We start from the raw sequence: 11,615 nt of genomic DNA, 5'->3' as shown, positions 1-11,615 counted from the left end.
CTCTTATGATGGTCTTGTGTAGTTAGTGTCAGGCACTATGAGGTCATGGATATCCAGGTCGTTTTGTGCCTGGAGGGAGCATGTTGTAAGGAGTCCTACCCTTCCTTTGACTCTTACATTCTTTGCACCACCTCTTAGACCCTGAGCCCTTGGAAGGTGTGAGTGGTCCTTCTTTCTCTGCCTCCAAAGTGCTGAGGTTGAAGGCGTGAGACACCAGGTCTGGGTAATATTTTTTGACTATTATAAATAATATGAAGGTGGGTATAAGATGTCTGAGACAGCTTTTCATATTTGGAGGGTATTTACCCAGATTGGGATTGCTGGATCATTTGGTAATTTAAAGTTTTTGAGAAACTGATACACTGTATTGAAAAGCTGCTCTTGTTGTTTTCTCATGAGCAGAACACAGCATATTTTCTCCACATACTTATCAACCTGCCTGTCTACTGAAATATCCTTTCTTGCCATTACTATGGCTGGTGAAGTGGTACTCATTGTGATTTTTTTTTTAACCCCCTGGTGCAGTGCTTGGAGTTGAACCTACGCAATGTGAATACTAAACAAGCACTCTTATCACTGAGCTTTGCCCCCAGCTCTCCTCATGGTTTTGATTTGGATTCACTGAATGGTTAGTGATAGTGAATCCCCCTTGTTTTTCTGTGCTTTTGGCCACCTTCGGAGGTATTTGCCTGTTTTGAATTGGACTGCTCATTTTGTTGTTTTGAGGTGTAGGAGCTCTTTAGATATTTTGTGGCTGTTACTTACTAGATCTAGTGCTAACTAATCGCACCACTGGAGTGCCCTTACTAGATGTGTAATGTGATGATTCATATCATTTGTTAACTTGACAGGATGTAGAATCACCTGTGAGGGATTATGTAGATTAGGTGAGACTCTGCCAGTAAAGGATTGTCTTAATTAAGGTCGGATTCTGGGCTGTATAAAAAGAGGCTGGCTGAGCAGCAGCCTTTCATCACTGTGCTGCTTCTCTGCAGGTTGACCGTGTCCAGCTGCTGTAAACTCCTGCCGCTGTGCCTCCCTGCCATGATGAACTCTACTCTTTGGAACAAGTTCTACCTTCTAGAAATTGATTTTTGTCAAGATGTTTTGTTCTACCAACAGGAAGTTGACTAGTACATAGAATTTGCAATTTTATTTCAGTTTTGTGAGTTGATTTTTTTAACGCTTGATAGTATTCTTGATTTCCAAAGATTTGATTCTTGTTTATGCTTTTGGTACCATCCTCAAACATTGTAGAATCCAATGCCATGAAGAATTTCCCTATGTCTTCTTCTACGAGCTTTTATGTATATGGTTTTCTCAGCTCTGTTTATTGAAAAGACTAACACACATTCCCTCCCCCTGCCCTTCTGACCTGTCATTGTGCTGTGGACCTTTCTTAATATGGAGTAGGCCCCCTGGATACGGTTTAGTTTATGTTTTCAGCTTCACCTCCCTTTAATGCATTTCTTTTTTCTTTTTTTGGGGGGGTGGGTGGGGAGGGGTGGAGGCAGAGCCTCACTCTAGCACACATACCCTTTGAATGGTCTCGGTCTCTTTATTGACAGTGAATTGATGTGAGGACTTATTTCTGGGCTTTCTTTTCCACTGATGTGTAGGTCTATGTTAGTGCCAAATCGTTTTGATTAGTAAAACTTTGTGATGAGTTTTGAGATTTTTTGAGCATCTTTCTCCTTTATTTTCAGTATTATTTTGGTTATTTGGAGTATCTTGAGTTCTGTGTAGATTATAAGATAAGTTTTGTGGTTTATTAATTTACTTTTGTTGTTGTTTTTTGAGGTAGGGTCTATCTCTGGCTGCCTGGAATTCACTATGTTGTCTCAGGGTAGCTTCAAACTCATGGTGATCCTCCTATCTCTGCCTACCAAGTGCTGAAAAAAAATGTTAAGTTGGCTCCTGAGAGGGACTGCATTGACTTTACAGATTGGTTGGAGTAGTATTGTTTTTCATGTACTTAGAAGTTTCTCTTTTCCTTTTGGTGTTCTGAGATAGGGTCTTGCTATATATAGCACTAGCTGGCCTGGAACTCATCATCTTTCTGCCCCTGCCTCCTGAGTGCTAGGATTACAGATATGTGCCACCATACCCAGCTTTACTTGTCTTATTTTCTTTAACATTTTATTTATTAGAGAGGGAGAGAAGAAGGGAGGGAGGGACGAAGAAAGAAAGGTAGGTAGCAAATGGGTGTGGTGGGGCCTCTAGCCACTGCAAAGGAACTCCAGATGCATATGCTACCTTGTGCATCTAGCTTACATAGTACTGGGTCCTTAGGCTTTGCAGGCAAGTGCCTTAACCTCTAAGCCATATCTCCATCTCAGCTTATTTTTTTGGGTTATAAATTTTAGTACTCACGTTTTTACTTCTACTGGTTAAGCTTATTCCTTTGTAGAGTTATGCATCATTTAAAGTTGGGAAAGTGTGTGGGGGGAAATCACTGGAGAGATGGGTTAGTGATTAAGGTGTTTGCCTGCAAAGCCAAAGGATCCTGGTTCAATTCTCCCGGACCCATGTAAGCCAGATGCACAGAAGGGCACATGCATCTGGAGTTTGTTTGCAGTGGCTAGAGGCCCTGGTGTGCCCTTATTCTCTCTCTCTGTCTCTCTCAAATAAATAAATAGATAGATAGATAAAATTAAAGTTGGAAACAGGAGATGACTTAGTGGGTGTGGTGGTCTGATCAAGTTTCCCCCATAAACTTAGATGTTCTGAATGCTCGTTTCCCACCTGATGGAGATTTAGGAATTGAAGCCTGGAGGGGAGTGTATTGTTGGGAGCGGGGGTTTATGGGTGTTATAGCCAGTTTCCCCATGCCAGTGTTTGGCACACTCTCCTCTTGCTGTTGTCTACCTGATGTTGGCTAGGAGGTGTTGTTCATCATCTTCTGCTCATGCCATGATTTTCCCCTGCCATTGTGGAGCTTCCCCTCCGGTCTGTAAGCCAAAATTAGCCTTTTTTCCCCACAAGCTGCTCTTGGTCGAGTGATTTCTGCCAGCATTGCGAACCTGACTGTAGTAGTGGGTAAGAGTACTTGCTGAAGTGTGAGGACATGAGCGCAATCTTCATCACCAACCTCAAATGCAAAGCATAACCGTAGTGTTTCTGAGGACTGGAGATGGGATCACAGGGAGTTCCAGTTTTCATGTGAGACTCTGGTTCAGGAAAATAAGGTGGAAGAGGATATCAGATGTCTTTCTTTGGCCTCTATACATCTGCACACACCACACATATATCAAACCATAAAAATTTAAAATATAAAATTGGAAATGTTGCTGATAAGTGGGTTGCTAAGTTATTTTGTTAGGCAAATATCATAGTGTACTTATACAAATTAACATGTCTATATTTTGTATATGTGATTCATCATTGGTTGGAATATGTGGTGCATGTCTATTAGTTTGTTTTTTTTTTTTTTGTTTTTTTTTTGAGGTAGGGTCTCACTCTAGCTCAGGCTGACCTAGAATTCACTCTGTAATCTCAGGGTGGCCTTGATTGAACTCAGAAGGATCCGCCTATGTCTGCCTCCTAAGTGTTGGGATTAAAGGCATGCACTACCATGCCCGGTGACTGTTAGTCTTTTTTAAACTTTTTCTATGTTTGGGATCCAACTCAGGGCCTTACACATGCTAGACAAGTACTTTATGAACTACAGATCTAGCCCCAGATTGTTTTCCGTCTGTGACTTAGCTGAATCTTTTTTTTTTTTTGAAGGGGAAGGAGTGGTTTTTGGGGAGGGGTCTCAACTTAAGCCCAGGCTGACCTGACATGGAACTTACTCTGTAGACCCAGGCTGGCCTCAAACTCATGGTGATCCTCCTACCTCTGTCTATCCCGTATTTTACTTTCCAAGTACTTTTTAAGTTACACTGTTCCTAATCAGTTCTTATTATTAGTAGCTCTACAGTAATACTTTGTCATCTCTTTGGAAATTATTGCACATGTCCTTTAATTAGGGCTTTTACTTTCTCCAAATTATCCCTACCATTGCCATAAGTGATCTTTTCATCTAAGTTGCGCTTCTGACTTTGTCATTGTGCTATGGACCTTTCTTTTCTTTCATTTTTGGTGTGGGTAAGGGTGGGGGCAGAGCCTCACTGTAACCCAGGCTGACTTGAACTTACTCTGAAGCTCAGTCCTCAAATTGAGGTCAGTCCTACCTCAGTTTTCTCTAAGTGCTGGGATTAAAGGTGAGAACCACCTATTTTATTCATTTATTTATTTGACATAGTTTCACAGTATAGCCCAGGCTGGACTCATTTCATAGTCTTGCTGCCTCTACTTCCCCCAAGTGCTAGGAAAACAGAAGTGCACAGCATGCTAAGCTTTGTTGACTCATTTTAGTTAGAGTGGACTGCTTAGAGTTTCTCTAACAGCATGCTAAACAGTGCTTTTGTTTATTCTTGGTACAGCTTTCCATACTTAATTTACGCACAACTTTCAACTCCACCAAGGAACCATGTCTGATTTACCCTCCCGTATTTGACTTTTGTGTTCTTATAACATTTATCAAGTCATATGAAAACATATTTCAGGTTTGTCTTTTCAATTCTCATTTCCTCACAATGAAAATTCCCAATAAATGTTTACTCAATTATTTTTCATTGTATATTCATTAGCTTCTAATATGGATAGGCAACAGGACAAAAAAAAACTGCCACTGAGAGAACTAATGTTGACCAGTACTAGACCTTAATAACTTTATCCTGAAACATTAGAGAAAGATCAAATTTGGGACATTAATAAAGTGTTTGTGTAGGAGTAGAATTAGAGAGAATGCAGTGATGGCAGAAGTATAGTAGGAAGGCATAATCACTTTCTCATCTGTAGGTGCAGTTCAAATTAGCCCTTCAAAAACTTAAAAATTTTTTTTTTTCCTAAAAAGTGATTATAGAGCAACTAAAATTGTTTCTTTCTTTTTTTTTAATAAATAATTTTTTTTAATTTTTATTTATTTATTTATTTGAGAGCGACAGACACAGAGAGAAAGACAGATAGAGGGAGAGAGAGAGAGAGAATGGGCGCGCCAGGGCTTCCAGCCTCTGCAAACGAACTTCAGACGTGTGCGCCCCCTTGTGCATCTGGCTAACGTGGGACCTGGGGAACTGAGCCTCGAACCAAGGTCCTTAGGCTTCACAGGCAAGCGCTTAACTGCTGAGCCATCTCTCCAGCCCTCTTTTTTTTTTTTTTTTTACTAGTATTCAAAAACTTAAGACTGAAATATAATGATTTAGAAAATCACCTATGAATAGTTCCTGCTGTGTTCCATAGAGGGTAAAAGAAATATAATCCAGGCTGGAGAGATGACTTTGTGTTAAGGCATTTGCCTGCAAAGCCAAAGGATTCTGGTTCAATCCTCCAGGACCCACATAAGCCAGATGCACAAGGGGGCGCACGCATCTGGAGTTTGTAGTGGCCGAAGGCCCTGCGCACCCATTCTCTCGCTCGCTCGCTTGCTCCTTCTTTCTCTCAAATAAAGAAATAAAGAAATATAAATATAAAAAGAAATATAATCCAATTTAGGAACTGATTTAAATAAGGTATTGGCTTATCAGTAGTAATTTAAATGAGTATTCTAGATGTTTAGTACATTGGTAAGCTATAAAGACATAAAAAGTATTTTTTGTGTATCTTTAGAAGCTTATAGAAATTAGTGTCTGTCTTACAGATATAGATTAAATGCTTTTAGATTAAAATGCTGAAAGTGGTATTTATGAGATGTTAGCTGATACAGGCAATGTTATGATGGCAGTTGGATTGCTTACTCAAAACATGTTATTTTTCTAAAATCTTAACACCTGTATGCTGAAGCAAGTATTGTTTAATTAAGGACGAAGTTACTTGCTCATTCACAGTTAATTAATGCTAGAGATGAAGAAAAATATTAAAGATGGAATAATTAATTGGAATTGACTTTATTTTACTATTAAGAAGGGACACTAGCCATGGAACAAGCAGATAAATATTATTTAAAAAATAGAGAAAGATCTGTTTCTTTGTTTCATCGTGCTTAAGGAACATACCAAGTTAATAAAGAAAAATACTATGTAGGAAAATGAAATATGTCAAAGTGATTATATTTTCTGAACCTATTTCACAGTATGAAAGTAGGGGAAACTAATTATATACTGGATAAAGTCTTAAGTTTTAATCTGTGGGTATTGGTTATATTCATTGTGTGTTAATAGTTACCTTTACCTTTGGAAATTTAGTAGGCTGAAAAATGTCCTCCAAAATATATACACATTACAATTCCTGGAACCTTTAAATGTGGCTGAATTAGTGACTTTTCTCTTGCCATGACAAAATACCCAACAACAGCAACTTAGGGAGGAAGGGTTTATTTTCATTTAACAGGTCCACAGGAGTCAGTCTATCCTGGTGAGAAAGATGTGCCAACAGGAGCCTGAAGCAGCTGGTTCCTTTCAGTTCAGTCAGGAAGCAGAGAGATGAATTCTCCCCCTCCACTCCCAATCCCTATCTCTCCTACCGTCCAGGCTGGTCTGGAATTCACTATGTAGTTCTAGGCTGGCCTGGGACTCAGTACTCTTAACTCAGATTCCCAAATGCTGGAATTAGAGGCATGTGCCACTACATCCATTGTTATTTTCTCCCTTTAAGATAGTCCAGGACCACCAACCTATGAAATGGTTCCATCCACATTTAGGATGGGTCTTCCCAGGTCAGTTAAACCAATCTAGAAACTTACAGACATGCCTAGAGGTTTATTTCTACATCGACTCTAAATCTCAACAAGTTGACAATATTAAATATCTCAACTCCTCCTCTTGTCAATTTGATACTCAAACACATCATTCAAGTCATAACCTTCCACTCCTTGTCTCTGTATGTTCATGACCATTCTGTAAAGCAAAATGTATTCAGTCTGACTTCAAAAGTCTCCAAAGAGTTTTATAGTCCCAACATTTAAAAGTGTTAAGTGCAGAGCTGGGGATATGGTTCACTTGTTAAGAGCACTTCCTAAGCATGAGTACCTCTTGGGCTGGAGATCACTTCAGTTCAGTTCCCCAGAACCTATGTTAAAAGATTGTCATGGCTATAGGCATCTAACCCATTGCATGTGGTAGAAAGACCCAGAAATTTGCTGGGGCTGGCTGAGGAATGGTAGCTCTGGGTTGAGGGAGAAACCCTGTGTTAAGGAAAGAAACAAGTTACATACTTTCTTGTGTTAATTAGTATTTGAGTATTATTTGTTTTTTCCCAGTTCCTTATATGTGTGCTTTTCTTTTTCTTCAGCATGGAGGATAAGAATCAAGCAGTTTCTGTAGAGCTGGTTTTGTCTTATACTCCTTTAGCTTGCTTTTGTCCTGGAATGTCCATATTTGTATTTCTCCGTCTATTTGAATGGATAGTTTTGCAGGATAAAGTAACCTTGGTTGACAGTTGTTATTTTTCAGGACTTGGAATGCATCACTCCACACCCTTCTGGCTTTTAAAGTTTGTGTTGAGTAAACTGCTGTAATCCTGATAGGCTTGCCTTTGTAGGTAACTTGATTTTTCTCTCTGACTGCTTTCAATAATTTTTCCTTGGTTTGTGTGTTTGGTAGTTTGATTACAATATGGCGAGGAGAGGTTCTTTCCAGGTTTTGTCTGGCTGGTGTTCTAAAGGCTTCCTGTGTCTGCATTGGCACCTCTTTCCCAATTTGGGGGAAATTTTCTTCTATGATTTTGTTGAAGACACCTACTATGCTTTTGGAGTGAAATTGTTCTCCTTCTACTATGCCCTGAATTCTTATGTTTGATCTTTTCATAGTGTCCCTAATATCTTGAAATTCCCACTCATACTTTTCTATTAGTTTGTCTTTCTCTTTGTTGGACTGTATTAGATCTGCCACCTGGTTTTCTAGCTTAGATATTCTGTCCTCCATCCATTCTACTGGTGAGATTTTCTACAGAGTTTTTTTTATTTCATTAACTGTGTTCTTCATTGCTAGTAATTCTGACAGATTTTTCTTTATTATTTCTATTTCCTTATTTATGTCTAGTATTGACCTCTTTATTTCGTTAAATTGGTGTTCTGTGGCTTTTTTTTTTTTGATTCCTTTGATTTCCTCTTTGACTTCTTTGAACATGTTTATAATCATTCTTTTGAAATCTTTCTTAGGCTGGGCGTGGTGGCGCATGCCTTTAATCCCAGCACTCGGGAGGCAGAGGTAGGAGGATTGCCATGAGTTCAAGGCCACCCTGAGATGACAGAGTTAATTCCAGGTCAGCCTGGACCAGAGTGAGACTACCTCGAAAAAAGAAAAAAAAAAAAAAAAAAAAAAAAGAAATCTTTCTTAGGCATTTCCTCTAACTCATTCTCACTGGAGGTCATTTCTGGTGCATTAATACTTTTTGGTGGATTTTCTATTTAGCTGGGTATTATTAGATGTATCAGACAAAATACTTGAGACTGGATAACTCATAAACAACAAATTTATTGTGGTAGTACTGGAATCTGGAAAGATCAAGGTCAAAGCACAGTGAGGAAATTCAGTGTACGGTATGGGCCTGTTTTTCATAGATGGGACCCCCTCTGTGTGTCTTCCTATGGTGGAAAGGCAAAATGACCGAAGAGCCTCTTAAAAGGACTCATGACCTCGTCATTTCTGAGATTCCACTGGTGTGAAAACTGGGTTTTGTAATTCAAACTCTGCCTCTAAAGGTCCAATGATGGAGTCAATTGCAACAAAATGACAGTGGATGAGAGCTACATAAAATATCAAAGAAGGGTATTGGGCTTGAGACAAAAGTACAATTTTCATAGGAAAGGGAAGTGGGAGCAGTATGTTGTTTTAGAAGCTTCGTTGATTTTTAGGGTGGAGAGAATGAGTCGGGTACAAATAGGTAGCCTGGGGCAATTTCTCTGGGTTAGAAGTGTGGTGTTTAATTTTTGGTCTTTTTTCAGTAAGAACATTTGAAAGCAGTTGTGTTCCTCCTTGACAGAACTAGTCTTGAGGTAGATCAGGGAACTCCAGAGAAAAACCTTACCTGCATTTGCTACTGTCCAAGTGCTCAGTTGAAGTCCAAAGGGACATATTTTGAATACTCTAAACAGTTTGAACTTTAGTTTGGGGGCTATGTATGTATTTAGACCATTTTCCTTTCAAGTACTTAAATTGTTTTTGTTTCCTTTTTTTTCTCTAGCAATGTCTCAGGCTGTGCAGACAAATGGAACTCAACCATTGAGCAAAACATGGGAACTCAGTTTGTATGAATTACAACGAACACCACAGGTAATAAAGACTAAAAAGATAACTAAGGGGAGTAGGAAATGCATGCAAGATGGAATGCCTTTTTTAAAAAATCAAGACTTAATCTCATCAGCAGTCCTGGCTTGTATGTTTGATACTTCATTAACTGAAATAATTTATATACTCCATACAAGCCTCTCTGTTAGGCAGTAGAGGAGCAGTACGTGGCTTCACCTCATAAAATCTGTAGACATTGGGGCTGGAGAGATTAGCAGTTAGGGTATTTGACTGCAAAGCGAAAGGATCCTGGTTCGATTCTCTAGGACCCACGTAAGCCAGATGCACAAGGGGGTGCATGCATGTGGAGTTCATTTGCAGTGGCTGAAGGCTCTGGCATGCCCATTCTCTGTCTCTCTCTCTCTCTGCCTCCTCTTTTACTTAATAAATAAATGGTAAAAAATTGTAGTCATTGACTAACTGAATACATACAGTTACACATGACAGAAGTTGTCTACAGGGAATGCTTTCTGTACTGTAGTTAGAAGAATGAGGGAAGTAGGGAAGACAGTCTTGAGAAAGTGAAGATTGCTAAGAAGGACAGCAGGCCTAAAGAAATAAAAATGCTTAAAACTGTATCAGTTTTAGTTTGACTGTAATAGAAGGCAGGCAGAGATGATAGTTACAGTCTAGACCTCAGTGTAAGGTTTTAGGGGTTGTCAATACATTTAGCTGTGTGATGTGATCAGGAGAGATGAGAAAGCCCCGACCTTCCAGAGCTGCTTTACCATCTGGAAATTAGATAACTGATGGGTACTGGTAGACTAAGCAGGAACATTCAGAGAAAAGGAAGGAGAATGGGAGCTTAGAAGAAAAAAATTCAAAATCTAAAGGAAATATTAGAAGAAGCAGGATGAGCCAAGCATAGTAGCTCACTCTATGATCACAGCACTTGGTAGAGGGCAGGAGGATCCCTTATAGGATGATTGTTCTGCGTTTGAGGTCAGCCTGGCCTGAGTGAGACCCCACCTTAAAATTAAAAAAAAAAAAAAAAAAGATGTAGTGAATGTGTTCAACATTGCTGACAGACTGAAATAATGCGATTAGAAAAATATTAATATTATCATTAATTATTATTAATATCATATTAATTATATATAATTAATATAATAATTATATTATTAATATAATATTAATATTAATTTTGACATAAATATTTGTCACTTTGATAAGAGCAAATTCACTTGAATATGCTGTGCTAGGCTGAATGTTAAATATCGTTATGATGTTTCTCATCACTGGTTTATGCCATGAACCAATGATATGATAATTGAGTGTAACAGGAAACAATGGGAAAAAGAAGTTTGACTGTGCAGGAGAGCAAAGAAATGGAAAACAAACTGGAAAATACTGAATTAAGTTTTCAGTTTTGTTTGTAAGATAGTGTTCTCATCGCCTTCCGTTGTGCAGTCCTAGGGTGCATTATTCACATTTTGACAGTGTACCAACTTCACTGAGAATATTAATCTAGTAGGCTGATTTAATGGAGAGCAAGGTGAGTGCCACTTTTAGCAATGCCACCCTGGTTCCCCCCCCCCCCCGCATTGCTATTATGGACTAGATTTAGACTTCTGCCTAGTTTCTCATGCTTTTTCCTCATGTGTAAAATAGATGATCACAAGTCTTCATGTTTTGAGAGGATTTTGAATATTTATAACATAAAGTATGAAGTGACAGATGCATAAAGCCACCCTAATCTGATTATTCTACTTCATTTTTCTTTTTTTGAGAATAGATCACATTATTGTTCTTGAGCTCTTAATCCTCCTGCATCAGCCACCCAAGTGCTAGAATTGCAGGCATACATGCCCTTACTTGCTTAATGACTTTTCATAAAATTGCTCTGTGACTTAAGGTTTAGTACCCAGTTCGGGGACACAGCACTTAGATTCATTTGCCCAAGAGTAGGCCAGCTGCTTTCACATGAGGGGTACCAGTGGTATCCTTGTACGGTGCACCAAGTGCCCAAGTGAGGGTCTTAGCCCTGGAATTACAGAAATGGACTTTGATTAGTTTGTCCAGGAGTGGGCTAGCTGCTTTTTAGAGCAGAGCCAGAAGGAAAATTAACCCTTGCACTTGTTAACTCAGTAGTGGGCTAGTTGCTTCTAGGAGCAGAGCCTGAGAGGGAAGGAAAACTTTCTTGGGGGTTACCCTAAGAGTGGGGATAGATGCCTGTTAGAATAGAGCATGAGAGGAGGAGAGAAAAGTGACCCTTGGAGTCATTTAAACCAAGGGTAAACCTGCTGCTGCTACTCTGAGGTTTCTGCTGCTGTAGCTTCCATGATAGGCATTCATTGATGTTTTTCTTGAACACCCAAAAACCAGTAATACGTAAGCAAGTTGAAC

General features: G+C 39.2%; 1 protein-coding gene across 1 annotated transcript in view; it reads left to right on the top strand.

The window, feature by feature from the left end:
• Rnf2 (ring finger protein 2) overlaps nucleotides 1-11,615 on the top strand; it is a 38,301-nt gene that overhangs the window by 18,559 nt on the left and 8,127 nt on the right. The window contains exon 2 of the mRNA XM_004658709.2: nucleotides 9,166-9,254. Coding sequence (XP_004658766.1) covers nucleotides 9,168-9,254 — 87 coding nt within the window. The 5' untranslated portion in view covers nucleotides 9,166-9,167. The remainder of the gene's footprint in view (nucleotides 1-9,165; nucleotides 9,255-11,615) is intronic.

This window comes from Jaculus jaculus, chromosome 1, assembly GCF_020740685.1.
Source record: "Jaculus jaculus isolate mJacJac1 chromosome 1, mJacJac1.mat.Y.cur, whole genome shotgun sequence".
NCBI classification, from domain to species: domain Eukaryota; kingdom Metazoa; phylum Chordata; class Mammalia; order Rodentia; family Dipodidae; genus Jaculus; species Jaculus jaculus.
This window is presented reverse-complemented; position numbering and strand designations above follow the sequence as displayed.